Source organism: Tympanuchus pallidicinctus, unplaced genomic scaffold, assembly GCF_026119805.1.
Source record: "Tympanuchus pallidicinctus isolate F22 unplaced genomic scaffold, pur_lepc_1.0 scaffold1, whole genome shotgun sequence".
In the NCBI taxonomy this organism is placed as follows: Eukaryota; Metazoa; Chordata; class Aves; order Galliformes; family Phasianidae; genus Tympanuchus; species Tympanuchus pallidicinctus.
This window is the reverse complement of record NW_026294618.1, coordinates 88,056,891-88,080,340: the sequence shown is the minus strand read 5'-3', so window position 1 is coordinate 88,080,340 and position 23,450 is coordinate 88,056,891. Positions and strand designations below refer to the sequence as shown.

General features: G+C 38.7%; 1 protein-coding gene across 8 annotated transcripts in view; it reads right to left on the bottom strand.

Annotated features, from left to right (window-relative positions):
* Positions 1–23,450, bottom strand: part of RPS6KC1 (ribosomal protein S6 kinase C1) — an 86,530-nt gene that overhangs the window by 16,295 nt on the left and 46,785 nt on the right. For 7 of the 8 annotated variants that reach the window (XR_008206238.1, XR_008206234.1, XM_052681002.1 and 4 more), the window contains 4 exons: positions 14,560–14,607; positions 12,860–12,992; positions 2,257–3,831; positions 1,896–1,985 (listed from right to left, as the gene is read on the bottom strand). Coding sequence is in view for 6 of the 8 variants with exons in the window: in XM_052681002.1 (XP_052536962.1) it covers positions 1,896–1,985; positions 2,257–3,831; positions 12,860–12,992; positions 14,560–14,607 (1,846 nt within the window). In the remaining 2 variants the exon portion in view is untranslated. The remainder of the gene's footprint in view (positions 1–1,895; positions 1,986–2,256; positions 3,832–12,859; positions 12,993–14,559; positions 14,608–23,450) is intronic. The other variant, XM_052680972.1, reaches the window with a different exon arrangement.

Here is a 23,450-nt window from a genome sequence, read left to right as displayed (position 1 = left end):
TATTTTCCTGTAACGTAGCAGTGGTGCTGAAGAAAGCCCACTAAGGGGAGCTTTTTTAATTACAGTTGGATGTTTTGCAGCAGCCATAAGAAAGCTACTTTCACCTCAGTTGCACATATTACCTAAGAGCACATACTAAACCTTAACTCAGAATAGAAGGTGTACACAGGTAACAATAAGATCGAATGTGAAAGGCTAACATGGCAATATCAATCCTGCCATCCTGCATCTATCTAACACTTGCACTTGCAGATCTTTGTCTTGCAGCTCACCAGTTACACATGGAACAAACTTAACCAAAAAATCCAGATGGATACCACACCTGTGCTGGGACGTGGAAATAAAGATGGCACAGAAAACTTTATTCTTGTATTTGGAGACTTCTAAATATTATTTTGCCTGCTTCCTGAACAATTAATTACAGCAGTTGGCTGGTTGAAGATCAGGGGGGCAAAAAAACCACCTCTCTTTGGATTCTCATTAAAATATGGAAAAATTAGGCTTTGACTTTTACAGATTATTAATGGTGACAAGGTGGGAATAGGCTGTGCTTCCATCTTAAAAGCAGCACAACTGGGGAGAGCTTTGTACAGGCCTGTGTTGTGGAGGCAGGAAAACATCTCTTTCTAATGCAACAGAGTGCATACTGGCAAGCAGAACATGTTTCTGTTCCACAGCCATAAGAATTGCTGGGGTTCTCAAATCAAGGGTTCCTCAGTTTCACTGCTCTTGAACTAAAGTGGGGTGAGGGTAGAACAATAATAATATCTATAATTCTATATATTTAAATCTATAATTCTGTAATATCTGCCCCTTCCCTTTTGACTTGCACCTGGAGAGCAAAAGTTTTATTTACTGTTAATCTCAAGAGCTGGAATTCATTTTTTTGTTGCCATACAACCACCTGTATTCACAAAGAGCAGTTTCACACTGTATTTGAGTGGGGGGGAACCAAGTCACAGAACAAACACCTGCCAAACTAAGTTCACAACTTTTGCCTTGAGTCGTTCACTCAGCTTCAGCTAATTTTCTTCAAGCCCATCTGCAGACTCAGCTTGAGGACTATCTGCACACCAAGTTGCAAAGCCTAGCCAGGCCATGCACTCAGCAGAAAGTGTACATTGGCATTTCAAATTCAGAACCAAAAGACGAACTGAAAATCTGAGTAGCATCACTGTAGTTACTTCAACTCTAAAAGCCGTTTCTTTAAGCTACCTATAAAATGTTTAAAATGCAAAGTTATAAGTAACGTATCTGATTATAATTGTCACTACCATTAGACAACTATAATAGCAGAAAATAAATTGGAAAGAGTAAAAGAGGGAGGGATCTGTTTCAAGTGCCATCCTTGCTACAAAAACCCAAGAGATATTGATTTTATCACCCTCGTGATTGATGAAAGCAGTTCTAAGAAAAGAGCTCTCTAAACTATTTCAAAGCCCACTGTAGCTCATCAAAAATGTCAGAGGCATCTCTGAGCCTATTAGGGTTGTGTGTTTCAAACTGCAATACGTTTTTTTTCTATGTTCTTTGCATGTATAAATTGTTGTGTTTTTAAAGCTCATGGTGTCATCTTTTCACTCTGCCCTTTCCCTGTTTGCTCATTCCAGTTATCAGGATGTACTCACACATAAGAAACTATTGAAAGAACACACAACATTTTTAAAATTTCCTTAAACAAGGCATTCAATGCAATTACACTTTATGGAAACGCTCTAACAACAACACAGTCAACAATAAAGCAGTTACAAACTCTCTTGCTTTTTAAGATATTCAGGAAAAGAAAATGCTATTGATATTGCATGTTCTTGAGCTCTGTGTTACAAAGGCTCCGTGAGAAAATGAAAGCTGCTTATCTACTTTCCAAGTGAAACATTGTAGGTGATTGTTCTAACCTGGGGCACAGTACATTCTCTCTATGGCATCGCTGTCACAGGAATCTTCAACCTCCCTCCACCTGCTAAAATACGTTAGCTGAATGTGTCCTAAAAACAAAACGACAGGAGAAATCAAAACATTTTTCCCTTCCATTTTCTGCAGAAGTGAACTGTAATTACTCCTTTTGTAGCTAAAAACAGTATCATTAAGAATAATGGCATCATTAAGTACTAGAAGCTATTACTGGGGGTGAATTTGCTGCACTGATAATGAAGCTCTAGACAGGAAATGAAGATACTAATTACAAGATAAAACGCCTACTCAGTTAATTGGAAGCAACAGCGAATAAAAAGAAATGCATTTGCAAAAGTTCCTGACCTCTATCATTCAATAAGATGTTGTTTGGGTTCAAATCGCGGCACACAATTCCTTCTCTATGTAAAGCATCAAGGGCTACAACCATTTCAGCTGCCCATCTTTGAATGCAGTCCTCTGGGATATAAAACCTGGAGGTTATCGCTAATCTTTCATCAAGGTCCTGAAAAATTTGGTGTATATCCTTCTCCCCTGCTACTGCTACTTTGTCTTCCCTCTTTGGTGCTGTCTGTTCACTTTCAGCTGCTGGTAACAAAGACAGGTTTGTTTCCTCTTTCCCAAAGTCTTCAGTTTGATCAGAAAACAGCAACACTGCTTCGTTTCTTATCGTGTCTCTGTCCAAGCTAACATCTTGAGCACCTGAGAGCAGGTTGGAAACAAACACACTTTCTTCTTTGCTTGTCACGTTTATGGAGCAGGCTGCAGGCCCCTGAAACAGAGCCTCATCTTCTGAACTACCTACCTCTGGTTCAGAAGTAAAAAGGGTCCCGAGAGCTCCCTGAGTGACAGCGCTTTGTCCATTCACTTCCTTGGGGGAAGGATCACCCAGTTCTGGTGTCACACGATTTGGCTCTTGATTAAATGCTTTGCATTGCTCTGCAGAACTATTTAATTGTAAGACATCAGGTGTTTCTAGTAATTTTACTTCTAAAACATCCATATCAGTTTTTGTAAACTTGGCAGGCCTTGACACTGCTGCCTCCTCAGTTGTATCAGACATACCAGGTAAGTTTATCAGGAGATCAGGCCTTCCTTCATCAATACTACTCACATCATCGAATGCAGCATCCTTAAACGAGATAACTGGCACGGAGTCGTTTGAACCCCTGCTTACGGTGTCTTGAGCTCTCACACCCATTTTGTTCTCCAGGGCATCCAAGCTTCTGTCATGACCTGGCACAGAGAACAATGGCTTCAAAGGTTCTGATTTCAGATTATACAATTTTTCCCCCAAATCCAGTCCCAGAAGCTCACTAGCGCTATCTTTGCTGTCAATTCTGAAGAGTTCCATGGGGCTCTTCTTTGATTTGGTTAGTGAGTCCAATATTCTAGTAGGACTGGCTATTTCTGATTCACCATCATCAATGAAAAGTTTTAGCTCTTGAGATGGAACGTGAGAGCTGAAACTATCACTGCTAACAGTGCACTTCTGTAAAGAACTTTTCTCTTTAATATTCAGACTTTGACTCTCCACTTTAACCATAGGCTCCTCATTGAGAGAGCCAGAATCAATTTTTTCTTGCCCATATTCATTACATAACGTTAAGTAACTCGTAGTGCACTCTTCTTCTGAGCTGGATGCTGAGTCCATCCATTTTGAACTCTCTTGTCCATCTTCCTGGTTGCTGCTGTCATCCTGAGAGCTCGGCGTCAGGCTGCTCCTCAGAGGGACCACCTTCAGCATGTTCTCCCCACAGCTTTCTCTGGAATCCGTGCTGCTACCAATGTCTTTAGGGCTGGGCGTCGGCCGCTCAAGAAGAATTTTAGTTGAACTGAATGTTTTGGTTTCGGGAATTTCAAAGCTCTGTTCAGGACTTGTGTTTAAGAATTTACTGACATATGACCACAGTTTTCCTCCTGCAAGAAAAGAAGAGATAGAAGTCTCTTAACATCACTCAGAACAGAATCAGTTTAATGGTGATATAGGAAAATGTCAATATTGACAGAGCACACTATCTCCTTAAGCCCATAAAGCAAGTTGGATCTGCTTCCTCAGGAGGAAGTAATTACAGGGACCACAACTTGCTTTCAAGCGGATTTGTATTAATACATAAATATTTAAATAGCTGCATTTGAGATTAAGCTTTTTTTAAAAAATAAAAAAATAAAACCTTCAGTAAAGTCTCATTTCAGAGTCTGTCTCAAGTTGCATGGTGATGACTGCTCTCTCCATCTGCTGTCTCCAAAGGAAGCAAAAACTAGGAAAGATCAAATGGTTTAGGGGTAGCCATCACCAGTTCTGCCTGTTCTGAATCACAGCTTCAAGCTCATAAGCAACATCGGGGAACACAAGACTGAAAACTACTGATCAGCAAGTTCAGTGAGGGGAAGGGAAATACCTCATATTAGTAGGGTATTTTAAGGATATGTTTCTCTTTGAATAAATTGATTTTTTTTTAGTGAAATACAGATGAATTTCTCCCTTAATGTCAGGCCTTAAGAAAATTCTTTATGCCTTGCTGCACTGAGCAAACATTTTCAATATTTTAAGCTATATGGGCAAAACCCATTTATTCATATCAAAAAAGTTTACTCATATCAAAAACTTTAAAAAAAAAAATACAGCTCAAAAAGTAATCATGAAATCTAAAAAAATACACTCTAAAACTCATTTTCTAAATACCACACATTTATAAGATTACAGTTTACAAACAGAAGTTGGAAAAAAAAATGAATCAAGAAGTTACTGCTGCATCTCTTGCATGTGGCAGAGAATTGGTCTTTAAAAAGCTAGAGAGCCACCTTTACTAACTTAAGGAAAAATGCAAAGACAAGATATTTCAGTTTAAAAATTTTATAAAAATTCTAGAAACAGTTCAAACACTCTTTGTAGAAGAAAAGAATAAATATTCAGCCCGCTGGGCACCTGAAAACTTTTTGGTGTGGTTTTTTTCTTTTTTTACTTCTTTGGGTAAAACAGAGATTTATATTATGTTTTTCCAAAATAGAGTCTCTAATGGTTATTTTTAAGCACTCTCCTTATCAGGCAAAATTCCTTTAAAAAGAACAATGAAAGAAGAAAGTATTTTTCACTGCCTAGGAACAGGTTTTATATATTTCCAGGTATTTCAAAACTAAGTTATCAAAGGCAGAAAACCCTTGATACTTTAAAAATGAATTTGAATAATATAATGTGGAGTTTTCTTGCTCTTCATCCCCCTGGCTAAGACAAGACTTCTTTTTAAGGGAAAAAAAATATCTCAGTGGTTGTGGTGAAACTAAATATATAAAAAATACTAAGAGGGAATTCTAACAGCTTGAGTGTAGTTGTAAATATGACAATTTAAATTTATTAGTTCTGCCTGCAAGCTACAAATTGATGTATTGGGTCAAAATGACTCTTGCCACTTTCTAAGGCAAGAAAGTATGTCAGGAACAAATGGAAGTGATGCTCATATAGAAGGGAACAAGACCTGCTGTATTCGCCGCTGTGTTACATAAGCATCTCAGATTCACCCAAAGATGTAGAATCACAGAATGAATCTTGAGTTGGAAGGGACCAACAAGGTCAGTGAATCCAACTCTGGGCTCCACACAGACCATCCAGTGTTCAAATCCCATGCCTTGAAAGTGCTATTCAAATACTCCTCAAACTCCTGCAGCTTCATGCATTCCCTCGGGCCCTGTCTCTGTCACACAGAGCAGAGCTCAGCGCTGCCCTCCGCTCCCTGTGAGCCACCACGAGGCCTCCCCTCAGCTCCTCTGCCCTGAGCAAACCCAGGGACCTCAGCCGTTCCTCCTCATACCCCTTGTCCTCCAGACCTTTCACCACCTTTACAGATCTCTCTAATAGTTTTACACACTTCTTATACTGTGGTGCCCAAACCTGCATACAGTGCTCAAAGTGAGGCCATATCACGTCTTCAAATACCTACGTGTCATGCCACAACAGCCAGACAAGGTTCAATGCTGTCTCCCAGCACAGCCAGAGAATCAACTCCTGCCAGTGTCACCAAGCAAGCTGCCTCCTGGGACAGCAATGTACTCCCAGCCTGCTTGGGTACAAGCAAAATAGCTGCATGCATTGGCAAGAGCCGAGCATCTCAGTCCTGCCAGCAGTACCACACAATCAGGACACTGTTTGTCCCTGTGTGAGGGTGGAGTCCACGTGCATCCTTAAGATGAAGAGACTTGCCTCAAATATGACAGCACTGCCGTGCCTTCTGAACACTGCAGTCTCCCTGAGAGTTGTTATTCTTAAAGCCTTTTAGTGCAAAAGAAAGGAGAAAACATTTTTATTTTGTCTGAAAGATTTTCTCCTCTTTTTCACACTTCCAACCAAGACAAAAGCAACAGCACAAAAGTTTAATTATACTAGAAGATTCTGATGGAACAATATTTTTACAACAATTTTTTTATTCATTATTTCAATTAGATTATTTTAAGTAGACACAAAATGATTTTTCCCTATGTATTAATTAGGCAAGGAATTACTAAGGGTCTTTTCATACTGAACAATAAAATCTCATTTGAAACTACCCTCCTGCATTATATTCATTAATACAAGCAAATACGATTTCCATCTTCATATTACTAGTATTTATTATCCCAGTACTTTTTGTAAGAAAGCACAAATCTCAGCTTTCAAAAGGTGCTCACAGAATATGACCGACGAAGACTCACTTTGCATTTTCACAGCATTGCACAGTGCCTGGTGCAACGGCATCTCAGCTTCCAGGAATGGCTTTAAATACAAATATTGTCATGATCAGTCCTTTGTCTATACAAAAATTATTTTTTAATAGAGGTCTGGGTTGAGCTTAGACCCAGGGATTCAGAAAGCTCAATACATTGTTGCTATGGTCTATAGTCACATTCTTTTCCTGCATCGTTACTGGACACCAGGTATGCTTTTGCATGTCACATCTGAAGGTCTCTCACCAAACTAAACACTTCATATCCTATGCTAAGACAGAAAGGAGCTGGACTGTCTGGCAGCATGAAAAGTGAAAGAATTCTCCTCAGCGCTATCTCATTTTTCAAGCACATGCCAAGCTCTTGGTGCAGTTCTTGTCTTCTGCTCCCTCCACCTCACTTAATGCAAGATTTCATTCAGTCTCCACTACATCTTGGCCTCTGCTCAAAGTCTTAGTACAGCTTAAGAAAGGAATCAACTCAAGAAGGATTAAGGAAGGAAAACAGATATGTTGAGATCAGCCCTTCAAAATCTAACAGAAAGCTCAATGGAAGAGTCAAAAAGTTCAAACTGTTTTTTTAAAAATATTTCATTTTGAATGCTTTCAGCAAGAATAGGTTTTGCACAAGATAAAAAATATTCTCTCTTTATCATTATAGCTTTAAGAAATCCACAACTGCCTACCTGTGAAAAGAGAACTACAACGACTCATTTTCCATTAGTGAACATGTTATTATCTTACCTTCTTAAGAAAGAAGTTGCTTATTAATAATCACTTGGACTGAGAAATCATAGTGGAAATAACTACTTCCTCCAACTCCAATTTGTAGTTAAATGCAAGTAAATACATTTAAAAAAATGTTATGTCCAAATATGTTTACACACAAATATTTCAAGACTGGCCTCCTGGTCAAATGGAACTATGTAAATAAATGCTATTCAATAATTGTGTTCTATATGAAAAACAACAATTTTATTCCTTTTTGAAAATGTCCAATCCAGGGTCAAACAAGAGTGATATTTGTATCTGGGTATATAATTATGCCTTTATGAATGACATACTAATAATCTTTCCCCCTCTCCCCATGTGTTGTGTAAGATCAAGAAAACCCATTAGCAAGCCATGCTAATATAGTATCAGGAATCTATAAAAACTAAAATTACAGAAATCAATCCAAACAAGAAAGCTTTGGTCACTGTCAAATAGTCTAATATACTAAATAACTGTAAAAGCTATGATTTTAAGCTAAAGTTTATTAGTATTTAATACGATTTCATAAGTACAGTATTAACATCATCAAGATTTTTTTGTGTTTTTTTTTTAAATAGACACTATAACCAGTCTAGCTTATTCTTTCTAGTTTTACTAGCACACAAAAATCAAAGCTCCTTCTGCAGGTATTAAATATAAAATTACTTGTCAGAAGTGCCTTGTTTCACCATATTTTCAATACTCTGAAGGTAATATTTGTGCTTCAAGAGGTGGAATTGAAGAAGTTAGTGTTAAAAAAAAAAAATAGAATTTCAACACAAAGTGATCAAGTGATGAAGCTGGATAGGAATACTGTTAGTTCCATATTTTTTTTAATATTCTATCAAACACTTCTACAGGTTTTGTTATTAATAGGACTTTGAAGCAGGCACATCAAACAGAAGATACAGAGACTATACTGTACACACCACAAGATAAAAGGAAACCTATCAGATCAGCAAATTTATTCTCCTAACCATGTTTTTGCTCTAGCTGACATGAAAAAAATCATAACCTGATGGTCTTTTCCTCAGCAGGTACTCGGTCACTTACTATTTCAGTTCCACAGCCTGAAAGACTGCCTAAGTGGATTTAATTCAAAAGATTTCATTGGCTTTTGCTATCTTACCCCATGAGTTTGCTCTGAAGGACAATATTGTACATCAATTTCTACAAAACCAGAATGCATTTTGGAGTGTGGTAATCATTGTATTTAGGAAAGTCTACAAAAAGTGAAAGTGAACAGCCTGAGCCTTCAAATAATTGTGATTTAAAAAAAAAAAAATTTAAAAAAAGCACTGTCAGACATCTTTTTGAACAATTCTGCAAAATCGGGCTAAATTCTCTACTTCACTGCATAAAAATTTGTTTACGGCCAGGACTGCCATTCACAAGTTATGTACTTCATGTGAAATAATATTCCAGGAAAAAGAACAACCTTATGGTTTTCTTAGAATTACTGTCCTTCTTTTCAGTAAAGACATGGCTGCAGCTAAACTTCATCATGTTAATATACAATGACAACATAATTATCTTCGCATAGTTTCTAGACCAAAAGGGAGCCAGACATGCAGACATTATCATGATAAAATAACAATATTTCACAGCAGTCACAATAGCATTGCAGCATACACAGGAACTGGAAGCTAATCTCAACCTAATCTCTAACACGACAATAGTTACAAACTCCAGAGCCTCATACACACAACTGCTTCCACTGCTGCTGGTGAATCTCTGCTACGAAGTTTGCTAGTTTAGGCAAAGCTCCCACTTCCCAAAGCACTTCAAGCAAAAGCTATTATTTCAAAGCAGCCTTCTGAAAAAGTCCCTTGCCAATGACTACATCACCTTTCCTACCCTTTCTGATCTCTGCCAAGTCCTTACAGCTAGAACTGTCTCCTTTCCTAACAACAAATCCAAGCTTTGCAAACCAAAATGCTACCACCCTGTTGTCTACCAATTCCTGCATGCAGCAAGCCTCTTCAGTGCGAAGTTTCTTGAGTGCTCTCCAGATTGATAGGAACTCCACCTTATTTATGCTTAAAGAGATTTGACAGCTTCTAACAGCCACTTAAACTTTGATGTCCCATGGAAGCCCCCCAGCCTATTTTTGAAGCATCTGTTTCTAAAATTTCTGCAGTTCTTAGTGCCAAGAAGAAGCGAGGCCTTGTTAATATCAAATTGGCTCTCTACCACAATAGAACTTGCCAAGTGCCTTCCAACAAAGCTACAAGATAACTTTACTGACTTTTGTGATTCCAAGGCCCTCTTCAAGCCTCCGACTGCAGTTATGAGAAAAGCCTGTTAGGGGACCCAAGAGCTCACTCACCAATCTGAGTGTGTAACAGCATTATGACTTACTGAAAAAAAAAAGTCTTCATCTGGAGCAAGAGTTTGGGGTCGAGCTTTCAGAATTCCATACAAAAGCCAACAGTGCTGAACTTACTTATGCAGTTAAGGTGCACTGTAAGAGCTAGCAAGCTCCTTACCAAATACATAATACCTAACATAACATTTAAACACCCTCTGAATTAGCTGTAATTCAAGCCATCGCCCACTTAAATTAATATTTTACCTGTGAACTACTCAGTGATACTGATAGCATGGCTGACATGAAAGATCACCACAAAACAATATACTTATAAATTAGACAGGCAGTAATTTCCATTGGAACAGAACTACTTTGTATGAATGTAAAGAACATTCACAAAGTGATGGAATAAAGTTTCAGAGATTATCACTTTAAAAGCATTGTCCTAGAAATCTTCATACTTTTTCAAACTTACCTACAAGCACATTTTCTATTTATATTTGGTGTGAGATGGACAAAAATTTTTAAGAGAATATCTTTAGATATTCCTAGTGTTTTTATCCCTGTTTAAAGGATGAGTTCTTCTAACAAAGGACTGATGTGTTTGAGACAATCATCAGTGGGTTATTTTTTTTTCCATGTTCTCTCCAGCGCTAGGAAAATCTACAAGACAACTTCAGCATTTCTGCTGACTTGCTTTCCAGCACCGGTCTCCTGGGACATGGTGAGGTACACAGGTCATGCAGTTCCAAAGCAACACAAAATTATTGCTCAATAGGGATTTGGGATCAGGGCCTACACCTGCAATATAATTTTTGTACGTGTTCTTGAGCAATTTACTCATCGATTTTTGCCCCAGTTCTCCCTCTTTAGAACAGAAAACACCACTTATCTTCCTCTCCCCCTTTGTATGTTCAGAGGCCAGTCAATAATTTCATGAATGCAGGGGACTATCCTTAAAGACATTAACCTTGATAATTCCCTGGTCATTAGGAAAAAATACTTACAGCAGTGGGAAAAAAACAGAGGTGAATCCATTTCCAGACAACTTGTTTTTTCAGAAAATGAGGGGAAACTCTTTGCAGTTTATTAGCTTATATTCGAAAGCACTGTCAGTAGCAGCCCTAACCCACATGAAATCCCTTTCTGCCAGCTCACCCAGTCCTCTCCAGTACAGTCTGACAATCCTGTATTCCTGTAATGCTCCCCGGTTCTTCCTATGTCCTCTTCTCACTATTCCCCCTTCAGAACTCTCTTCAGAAAGTACTCCTATCTCACCATCTCACCTGCACACTCTCTCCCAGCTCCACCCCAAAATAATTTCTCTCTCTCCTATATTCCCTGTTTGCATGCATGACCCACAGCCAGAGAAAGGCATATGAGCTCTGGCTGCTTCCAAGTATTCATTTGCTGACTGCCCATGCAAAATGACAATGCCTGACAGACACCACCTTCACCGCTGGCAAACCAAGCAGATATCACAGGGTGCCACACAAGACTCTAAGCTGCACAAATAGGATTTAGCAGGCATTTGGTAAATAAAAGATCTTCTCACCACAGAACTCTAAACTTTTGTTACAGACAGCATTGGTAAGAGCAACACATTCAGGCCAAGAACACTTAACTGGACTCATGATCAGGTCAAAGATGACTAGAAGAGTTACTCTTTTTTAACGAATATACTCCATATACTCCATCCAAGCATTAAGCTGAGGCTTCTGCTCTTAAATGGAAGAGCTCTGATCATACAACATCTCCATTTTTATCACTGTCATCACACAAAAAAAATTATCACTTTGGGGAGATTATCGTTGTCAACCAATCAAATTAAATTAAGCCTGCCTTTACATTTTTGTTCTCTCCATGTGATCACTACTCCCCCAAATTCCTCTGGTAATACATCCGGTTTTCCATCTGTCTTGTGAAGGGACATTCTTCCCAGGAGAACAGGTCTTCAAATAGTGAAGAACTATTAGAAACAGTTGCATTATTACTGTATCTGGTCTCTAATCCTTTCATTCTGCTAGCCTTAAGGTCAGCTGGTATCTGCCTAGGCTTTGTTGTGCTTTGTTGTTGTTTGAATAGTTACTACTTCTCAAACTGTACATGTTTGAGCTTACATGTAAATTACAGTTCAGATGATGGCTTCTAAATTATTTGGCTGAATCATACAGACCTCAAAAAAGTAGCACTGTACAGAGTCCCAGCATCACCACCACTACAATAGTGTGGTACAATAGGTCTTTCTTTATGCAACACTCGTAGCGACAAAACCTTGTCACACATAGCTTAAAAAGTTATTCATGTTTTAAAGCCAACTTTAGCTGGCCTCATGTGACATAAATTGCTCATAAAAATGCTAAAATCTAAGTTATTAGGAGTAAAAACAATAATATTCAATGCAATAAAATTATCTTCTCTCTGCTACATAGTTCCTTCAAGTCATTGTGTCTAAATTGTTAACATTTCCTAAAAAGAGAACTATTAGCAAACCCAAAATTTATATTCTGCACTCATTCTAAATAAATGTGGGTAATTACATTTGAGGAATATTTAAATCCAGGTGTTAGAGGAAAAAAATCAAGATGTAATTATTTTTTGCCACCTGTTCCCCGTACATTTAACAGGAATTTCATAAATAGTTTGAAGGCACTGTTCTGTGGTTCTGCTTTGAACTCCTATGTGATGCCACTAGCTATTTTCTTAAAAATCCAGATCAGAGTAACTATGTAATATTAACTACTAGGCAAATATTTATGGCTTTTTAGCAGACAGTTATTCAACTCTTAGGGGAATGCTTGTCACTTAACCACAAATGTACTTGCCAAAGTTTACAAAAGTAGCCAAAGACTTAGTTTCTTAAAGATGACTGTAAATACTACAGATACTTGTTGCAGTTAAAAGCACTTGCTCTCTGGTAGAAATTAATTGTTGGACACTTTCAATAATGCTACAGTGCAACAGACCCATCAGGATTAGAGGCTGTTTGAAAAAGGAATCAGATCTACCAGAGAATGAAGGGAAAGAAGAGGAGGGAGGATGTGAGATGTCTTACACGACATCTCTAAGGCACAGAAAAATATTTTAATTAGATATACATAAGAGATTGATTTGACACTGAAATGTATGATTGATTAAAACCTACACCTCTGACTTTTTCAGCAATATACTTAAATGAGAGACAAACCTTCTGCATGCTGTAATATGAGAAAGACAGACTCCTCGGAGATGATGTACTTGTGCAGGCACACCATGTTGGGCACACAGCGGGGGATGATGGTCGTTCTGCTCCTGCTGTACTCACTACTTTTCCTTAGACCCTGACAGAGAACAAAAAGGTCAGTTGTACCCTCAGTTGCCTTTGGAGCCTGCTGTGCTCTGTGTTTATCAACCAAACTAATCTATCCGAGTTACTCTGGGCTTCAGAGAAACCACTCATCTGCTGCTCTATGCCCCTCGGTCCCCCGAGGCTGTGCTGATGGCATCTGGCACATTTCCAGAGAACAGAAGATGGCACAAAGCTGCCATTAAAATCAATTACATGGGTCAATGTTTTTATTAGAATCTCTCTCAAACTAAGTCATCAGGATGACACTCAGTTATTTCCCTGTGACCTTTTTTTAAAAATTTATTTTTGTGCATGACCAAAAGACACTATTAAAAAATTCAATTCAAGTTCTAAAGACAAAAGAATGCCCTAGCCTTACAGGTAATCCTCACATTTCCATTGTACTTCAGTAAAGACAACCGCAGTAACCACAACAAAAAGGAAAGGAAAGGATTAATCTCCTTGAGAGGTAATGATTTTTGGGAGGTAGCACAGAGATGAAGTTGCCAGAAGTGAAAAAATTGATGTGAGAGGGAGAAAGGGAGGGAATAGGGAAAGGAAAAAAAAATTATGTCAATAATGTGACCTATTACAGTATTGATAAACATAAGCAGTGAAATGGGAAATTCAATGTTTCCCTATCTGCCAGCAGATAAAGTGAGGTTCTAATATACAATATTCACAAATAATATTTTCTGAGGAACAAAAAAGGTTTTCTGTACCCTGCATAAACTTAAGACAACTCACTTCAATAACCAAATGCACTAACTTAAGATAGGGTCGTAAACCAGTCCTGAAGCCACATTATAAAATGTTAGCTAATTATAGCTCCATGTCTGGGACATCCTTTTTCAGCCCTTCCTCCCATCAGTCATGTCATTAATTTCAATGGGAGTCTGAAATAATAGCCACAAAGACAAGACTCAGACTAAATCAACTCTCAGCAACACAGATGCTCGAAGTATGTTGGATCTTCATCTGAGCACTTTCTGAAACACAAAAGACTAATATAAAAAAAATATCCTCAACCTTTAACTATTTGGCAGGTCAATGGCTTAGTAACATTAAATTCAGTTTTCAGAGTCTATTGATGTAAACCATAAAACAGCAATTTTGGATAAGACCAGTCATCCACTTCATCCAGAATCCCCTTTGGTCAATAAAATACTCCAACTAAGGGCAACCAACCACGACGATGAGCTGTGGGTATACTTGAGCTAAGGAGAATTTTCATCTTAACTTCCTTAATCAGAAGCACACGTGTGGCTTGAGTCAGCAGAGTCTGATGGCTCTTTTACAAAGCATGTTGAAACAGGGATTCTTCACCAAAGCCCACTGAAGTATTAACATCAATAACAAGTAGCAAATAAGTGAGTAAACCAGCACATATGAGAAGTTACACAGAGAAAGGAATGGAAAAGATCGAATACTGAGAAAAATGATTCCAGTGCACTTAATATGGATATATATAACTTGGCACATTAGATGCAAAGTGATCTTGTGTGGTTGTATAAACTAGGAAGCCAGTCTGTTCAGAGAAGTAAGAAGACTTTACTTACCTTCAGTATAAAAGTCTGCTGTGTTCTAGTGTCCATTACAAGTAAAACCTAAGCAAAAAGTGTTCAGAGAAACATTTAAAATTCACATGAGTAAGATGACAATACTCGATTCTCAAACTTAATATTGAAATATTCTTGCAAACAAAGTTAAATATGTCACGATGAAAACAAAAATTAAAGCCCTGTAACACACATTTGTTAAACAACTTTTTTTTTTAAAGAAATAAATTTGATCGAGAATTGGATCTCTAGAGAGCTACTAGAATGTTGCCTGATTCCCAATCAGCTAATTTAAAGAACAAACCTTAAAAAGAAAACCACTACTTTATAACTGTAGAAATAATTTAGCAGAATACAAATTACAGAAATGCAATTGCAACAACAAAATAAAACACACAAATAATGTCCACATTGCACTAGCCTCCTATGTTACATCACTTGTATTATTTTATTTTCTCCTAATTCACTGCACCTACCTTCTTACTACAGTATTTCCACCTCCCCCCCGACCAAGCTTTCTATACACCAAATGCTTTTCCTTTTCCTGATAGTAATGTTCTGTAACCAAAAGTTTTCGAACGGCATACCGCCACTCCTGTCTCATTCCTCAGCTGCCCTTTTATTTTGCCACGCTCATAAACCACAACAGGAATGGCTGTAAGGAAGTTCCTTTCATGTCCCTGCAAAACTAGTATTAAGGTAACAACAAAAAGAAGGATTTCTTTTGGAAAAAAAAAAAAAAAAAAAAAGTGGATGGGTTTGCTGCAGAAGTACACCTACAGCCACAGAGATTATCTCTATTAGGACTGCATTACCTCTGCTGAAAGTACAATCCAGGGATGACAGGAGTACTAGACCATGTTCTGCCTCTTAGCAAGCTCTGTTATTTTACATGTTGAAAACAAAACAAACAAGAATTATGTACACATATATTTTGGGAAAAGTTTATCTTCAGGGAGCTGGAACTCTCTGCAGCTCTTTCTTCAAATCACACACACTTAAGAATTGTTCGTAAACTCCAAGAACATGGATGTACTTGAAAAGCACCAGCTGCAAGACAGCCACAAAAACAATGACAAGCATGAGATCAACTCTCCTTTAGGAACAAGAGTACACACTCACTGCTTATTCACAGTAGACACTGTAAATACCTGATGTAGATAGTAAGATTTGGTTACACTAAAAATTAAAATCCTGAAGGGCTGAAAATGTCAGCACTGGGGTTACCAAACTCAGCGTTCAGTGGACGAGATGCAGCAACTGCACTTAGAGATTCACCAAGAAAGACTCCTTGTACAGGAACAATGTGTTGGAGCAACACATTCTGGGTTTGCCAGGTGACAGGATAAGCACAATACAGCATTCAGCCTCCCCGTCTCTACTCTGTGGGGCAATGATGGGCCCACTGGCCATTGCAAGGTAAAGCCTACCAAGTTCACAACTGACTTTCTCTGCACCTTCTGACTTCCTCTTCTGCCAGAAGAGCCACCACGTGCAGTGCCTGCAATAAGGTGAAGATGTAAGTAGCATGAGGGGAAGTTTCAGGGCAGCACTGCACAGACTTTCCCAAAGCTGTGGCTGCAGCAAGGCAAGCACTGCTTTTTGAGATGCCACTTTCCAAACACTGCCCTCGTTCCCTCTGCATTTCACTCTAGTAAGAGAAAGAGAGTTGGAGTTTTTCCACATCATTGCTCTCACCAAATTTCACTGAAAGAAATAAAGGGAGAGCCGCTTTTCCTTCTCAAAGACTTCCTCTTTTACTAGGGTTGCACCCAGTATTCACAGCCTTTCTTTGTCTTCTAGTGAAAAAAATATCATCAGACATTGCTATTAGTGACAATTTTTGAGAAAGAAAAGACATGTCATTTCCATGCCAATGGCACATGTCCCTACATCATGGAGTTTCTCCAAACAATCTTTCAGGTCTCTTGATTGAATCTTCCAGAAACCAGCTGAAGAAATGGTAACTATAAAACTGATTTACTTATCCTTGCCTAACTACAAAGGCAAAGAATTCAAACGGTATACGAACAGCGAAGAAAACCAAAGAGCAAGAGAAAAATAAAAGCCACTTGCAAGAGGTGCCAGACGAAGACAGATAAAGAACAGTTGAAAACGATCATGTGTTTACCGTCACTTTCTTCTTATCCCAAGTTTATTTGTAACTAGACACTGTTCACACCGAGGCAATAAATACAAGAACATATGTGATTTTTTTTTTAAATGTGCCCTTTGACTGTCAATATCTCCCAAACAGGTGTTGGCTAAATGATTATAAATTGGCCTCTGGATACACCTCTTCAACTGAGCCGTACCAGGAGTGGCGATAATATAATTAGACCTAAAAACATCAGGCTGGTGAATGCTTTCCATCTGTTTGGCAATAATGTTTAGTTAACAATAGTCTTTAAAAGAAGCACCTTCAACTTCAGTTCTTAAAGTTATTTATAGGGCCATTCTTAACACACCAGCACTCTTGCTAACAAGAGCTTTAGCCACTTGGAAATTATTAGCCATACAGCTGTGTAGGAAAAGGAATGGCAGCATTTAACATCTGTATCTCTCCAGATTTACAAGCATCAACCTCATTTAAAGTCATATCTTAATGAACAGTTCTGTGGTCTGTATTAATATTTTAGTTGCATGCACAAAGATCATAAGGAGCCAAACATTTTTTTAATATCAACAGTAGGCCTATCAGTAATGAAGCTGTCAGCATAAAGGACAGAATAATAGCTTCTTTAACCCTCAGACAGGATTCATTCATTTGTAGAGTAGGAGACACCAATTTAAAAACTGCTCATGGGTTTGCTCACCTTTATAAAGGCAAAAATCTAATCTGGTACTAATTTGATACAATTGTCTTTCCAATAAAAGTCTCCTAAAGCCATCCTTTATTTTATGATAAAACAACTGCTATAACTAAAACTGTCATGAAATAATTACCTTTGATAGCATACCTTATTGCACAAATACAATTAATGTATTCCTCCCTTTCATTTTTCACACTTGCTTATCAGCACTGTATTAGCATATGGTGAAACAGAACAGATCACTGAGCCCTCGCCCTATAAGATGACATATAGAATGACTACGACTAACGGGAATAAAGCAGACAACGGGTCCCTTTAGGGCTGCCTTCATCTGCTGCTATATTACAACATCAAATTGAAAGTAGCAGCTACGGTTTTACAACTGTAATAACAAATAATGTTTGTGCACTTTTGAGGCTAACTGCCTAGGTGGACTAACCAGTCTTATTAACCAGCTTCCCCATCAAGCATCGTAACTTGCCCCCAGTGATGATGAGCTACAGCTCCACTTTATTTAATGGAAAATTATTTGTTTGCTGATTCAATGCTTACTTTTCCACAAGATCATTAGCTTCACAGGAGATCAATCCCAAGCAGCCCAGCAAGAACCATGCAAGGAATTTTTTGCCCACTGATACTGCATTTGACCCTGGCTGACCAGAGAATTTACAGGGGCCCATAAAGACCAAAAATCTATTTCTCAGAGAGGCAGCTGCATGCATATTACGAAAAGGTGGTTTAACCAGACTCATCCAAATAATTTAACAAATACAAGAATAATTAAATCACTCACCAGGAAACTGCTATTTTAGGAAGGGGAAAGACCAGAAAAGAGACTGTCGCAAGCACATTTGCTTGACTTTGTATCAGATGAACAGAGCAGAGAAAGGGGAGCAGCTCTTAGATGCATTATCGAGGCTGCTGACCAGCAGTAACATCATCATTGACCCAAGTGCCAACTTAACTTCTTCACTTTGCTTTTCATAGCCAGGTTCTGGACAGCCATGTACCCCAACAAGTCTTTACTATCTGCATACCATCACATTTTCCTCCCATTGCAAAAGGAAAATGTTTGCAAGTTCATCAGCAATTCTTTTTCTAAGAGTCCTTTTTCAAATATGAAACGACAAACCTCCACCAGAATGACACAGCAGGACAAAACAGGATTCCACAAAACATTCCCCATTGCATAACTCTGTCCTTCCCCGAGCAGACCACACTGAGATGCCTGTACTAGAAACTGCTCCTGGCTTGCAGTAAGCTGATGGAACCTTTTTGCTGATGACAACTACTGTGTAAGGTGTAATATTTAATACCTCATAACAACGAGCTGTCAGCTGTAACATGCAGCATCCTATCTCAGGGGGGAGGGAGAAAAATGCACAGCAGGGCATTCCTGGGCACTGAGCAACTAGACTGTGACACAAAAGGAGACCAGGCAAAATCCTATTTGTAATACTAATGTACTAACACAGTCAAGGTCTACACATCATGCTGGCTTTCACAGCACTGTTGCTTACCCATTTTTCCCTTATTTTTGTGTGTTGATGACAAACTCAAAATGGTAAAAATAAAAATTAAAAAACTGACAGCAAAATAGCAATTGCCATAAATGTATATTGTAAATAAGTGCCTACACCACTCATCCCTATTTTGTGTAAACAGTTAAGTTCTCAGGCACATACTAAAACACATGCGAACACAGCAACCTTGCATGGCAGCAATGTTTTGACTTTTCTACTTGTGATTTTAAGATTTTTGTTTGTTTGGGTTTTTGTTGTTTAGTTTGCTCTCCTGAGGATGGAGGCTAAGTCAAGGCTTAATACCGCAATGCTTAATACTGATGCTGACAACAGCTACTTAAAAAATTTAGCTTCTTAGATTTAATTTACAGTGTATCCAACAGCTTAGTAGAAAATAAATTAAAATAAATTCAGTGCAGAAGGTACAATTAATTGGAGAAAAACATAATAAAACCTGCTTGGTAAATAACGATAGTCTGGCTTTAAGAAAACAGTTAATTTTAGGATTTTTAAATGCACGGAAATTAGCAAATGTTTCAGTATGCTAATTTTTTTTAATTAAAAGATATTTCTGCAGTAAAAGCTCTTTCATATGCATTACTGATTCTTCATCAAACGTTAAGTTTCCAACTTAACACCAGTATAGCCGGTGGCAGCCTGAAGGTTTACCATCTGCTGCCACCCAAAGTCACGGTGGCCACCTTCAGAACATATGCATCAAAGCCCAGAGATAAGAGACCGAAGGAATACTGCAGAAGTCAGCATAAGGGGAATCACAGACCCAGAGGCAGGCAACAGGCAAGTCACCAGGAAAAAAGAGCGCGGTGAGCCATCAGTCACCCCACCAAGCACCCAGCCAAGGTCGCGTGGGACACTACTGCAAGAACTAAGGACTGCTAAATGCACTGCCCTCCTGCAGCTGGCTTTAATATAAATGCAGCCCTCTAACATACTGCTGTTATTTGCTTTCCCAGACCTCCTTTCTTTTCTGTTTTTGTTTCTCCCCCTCCCCCAAGTATATAACATTAATGTTTTTCCAGAATCCCCACTTACAGAACATGGCACAGAACATATTTGTGCTGCTCGATTTACTTGAGCAAGGTTTAACATTGATCAAAATAAACACCTCAAAACATTCACTTACACAAACGTGACTAAGTTCACTAACATAGGTTGGAAAATAGCTGTTGCCTGATCAAATAAAAAAGAACAGAATTCCTTACTGTGGTATCAGATACCTAAAGGGTTTTGAAGATACACTACAGCTGAGGAGCTACTTTAAAAGCTACTCATTTTTGTTTTTTAAATTGTTGCTCTACACTGAAGACACCCCACATAACAATGTCGCTAGTGGGTCACATAATGATTCTGGTCCTTACCTCCTACAACTGCAATCTCATCAGAGGACAGATCCTCCAGTAGAAGTCCAACAAACTCACAGGTATCAGATGCTCACATAGGATTTTTTCCTTGCATTTATACCACCAGTGGACAGGAAAATCCCATTACAGGTAGTGACAGACAACTAGGAAGGAGACAAGTCGGTGACCTGATCCTAGGACAAGCACTTGGGACTTCATAAAAGCCTCAGCAGGGCGGACAAAAGGCCGACTGCCATGCTCAGCACAGCAGTAGTGATGAGACAGAAACAGGCATGCAATTCCCCCTGCTCTCCTCAGCTGTGCTGGCTGTCAAGACTACCAGGATTAAAAAATCTGCTTAATACAGATTTATTCTTGTCACTTTTCAGATTACATCACTCAGACTCTCACTCATCTTCCTCTGCTGTTGCAAGAAAAGATTACATTTGGCTAATATGTATGAAAAATGTGATTATTGCTTATCCTTGTACCTGTGCAACATGAATTATCTTCTGTTTGCAATTATTCCTCCCTTCACACCATTATTCCAAGGAACTTAAGGTTTGTATATTCTGTGACTTGCTGTAATAGTGTACTTAAAAGACAAAAGGTGCAGCTTTAAATAATGCGAATACTAAGAAAGCAGCGTATATTCAAATTTAAGTTTTTTAATACTTTCAGGTGGCTGTAACAGAAAGAAAAGTTCATCTTTTTGAAAGCTAAAACCTGGTCAATTCCTTGTAATGCTTTCATCCAGTTTCTCTTTCTAAGCATAATTATGAAACAAAAACAAATGTCTGAACTTGTTCACACTGTTTATTACAGTTTCTTCCCTCTCCCCCACCCCCCACCACCTCTCCTTCAGATCCCCAAGATGGTTGAAAGAAGCTTGGCAATGTGCACCCAAGAGCCAAGTGAGAACAAACTCCTGCTGCAGTCAATTCAGTTTCACAGCCGCAGCATTCTTGAAACTCACCTCCACATAAAGTGCTGAATGTTGAAGTTTCTAATAGACACTAAATGGTCACAGCCACAACAACGTGAGACATTCATGCAGTGCACACACACTGCCATAAAAGAGGCCATTTCTCCTACTTTCTGACTGAGCTCCATTAAAACTAACCACAATCTGTTTGAATTCATCTGTAGGTCTGCAGACCATACATGTGAACTCCAGATTCTTTATGTGTGTGCTTTTTTGTACTTTTGCTCATCAAGTAGACAGGTAGTAATCACATTTTCTGAATAATTACCCCTGATTTGGTTCTTCTACACATTCCTAAGGTCAACTCATCACCGTATATTAAGTCAGTTACAACTTCTCACAGCAGCACAACAATCACAAACATGATCTCTACTACAGATTAAGATAACCACTTCCAGTTCTTCAGGAAAAAAAATAATAATAATAATTCTGGAATCCCCTTCAGAAGGTCCCAAAATAATGTTAGCAAGGCCCTGATGAGAGTGATTTTATTTGATAAGGTTTCAGGTTGTATAAGGAAGCTTAACAAACAGCGTATTGAACAACAAGCTCAAATATGCAGACATTCATCAAAACCTGATCACAGCACACCATTGCAACATGGACAATATGGCTTGACGAGAGTCTAGGGGAGGGGACAGGAAAGACATAAAGGACAGTCATTGGTTACAGAGGCATAGTTATTACTTAATGTACTCTGCTTTCAAGATGAATCTTTAAATGGAGTGACTCTAAATAACAGGGTTCTAAAGAATAAGAAATTGGGCTTGAAACAGCATTGTTAAGGTATCCAGCAGCACTGTAACAAAGTAGTTTCTTCAGGGGCCAGTTGTAGCTTCAAAGGAAAGATTTGCCTAGGGCAGAAACTCAGCACAGAATCTGCAACTCGTATTTTTAATTAGTCAAATTTTGCAAGCAAAAATCCTTGGTACTCCAGAAAGAGGTTTTGTACTTTAAGGTACATGAACCAATGATTGATCATTCCTGGTTGGTGATAACAGCAGCTAAAATATTTATATATTAGCCTGTTTTCAATGTGGTACCCCTGTAACATTAATAAGAGCTGCGCTTGCCAATCAGCAACACAGCTGAGAGCCTACAACAGTTGCAGGACAAGAGCAATACCCAGAATTAGATTAAACCTCTATTTTCAGAAAGCCATCTACAGGTAGACTCTTCCCATAAAATACTTGCAAACACCATCTAGTTAACCTTTGGCACCATGAAGCAAGCACAGCAGCAGCAGAATTTAAGAAACGTGGTTTCCTCAAACGCTAGCACAGATCCTCTCAAGTCTATCAAAACAGTTGGATTTATATCCACAGCCTCTGCACGAGAGCAACAGCAAAGGGTGAGAGGCGAGGCACTGATATGGGTGCTCTACTATGAATTTTCACAGCACTTTCAGGATTTTAATAATGCTAAAATCCCTAACTCTCTCAGTTTCAGCAGAAAAGGGATCGACGCTGCAAAAATTATTCAAGTAACAAGGAAAGTGAAAAGGCAGATAGAGAGGGAAAGATGGCACATCACTAAACCAGACCAGAATGAAATGCCTAGTGTTTTGCCCAGTCTAAAAAAAAAATTGAAATATCCAGCACTATCAGCAGAAAGCATTTTATCTGTGAACAAGAAGCCAATTCCAAATACTTCAAAGGGCTTCAAAAGAAGAACAAGGACGGACATTATGCTAAGGTGAGGTGCTGAACCTTTCAGCATTTGATGAGTGAAGATTAACTGCTGGTTTGCTCCAGTCGGCACTGCCAAGACACCAGCCTGGGCCTCAAGCAGCAGTGGAAGAACAGCTCTGGAAGCCACTCACCACCACCTTCCATTCACTGTGCTCAGTCTCAGTCAGATCTAAGAAAGACAGCAGTAAAATGTCAGTGGCTTGTTACTATCCACATATCCATTTTCTGCTGAAACCAGTGAAGTTACCTCAGGGTTAGAAATAGCAGAATACTATTTGCAGGCATAACTCTGGCTAATGCTGAATCAGCTATAGACTTGAGTCCAGAAGCACAGCATCTTCAACGCCAGCCCTGAAAATCAGAATTGATTTTCAAGAACAAACACACTACGCCTCAGCAAGGATACTAAACTTGCCAATCAATTTAGATTTCTCCAGACATGAGCTTTATAGACTATATGCAAGCTGAGAAGGAGGCACAAAAAAAGCAATGGTGAGGAAGGAAAGGAGATGGTGGTT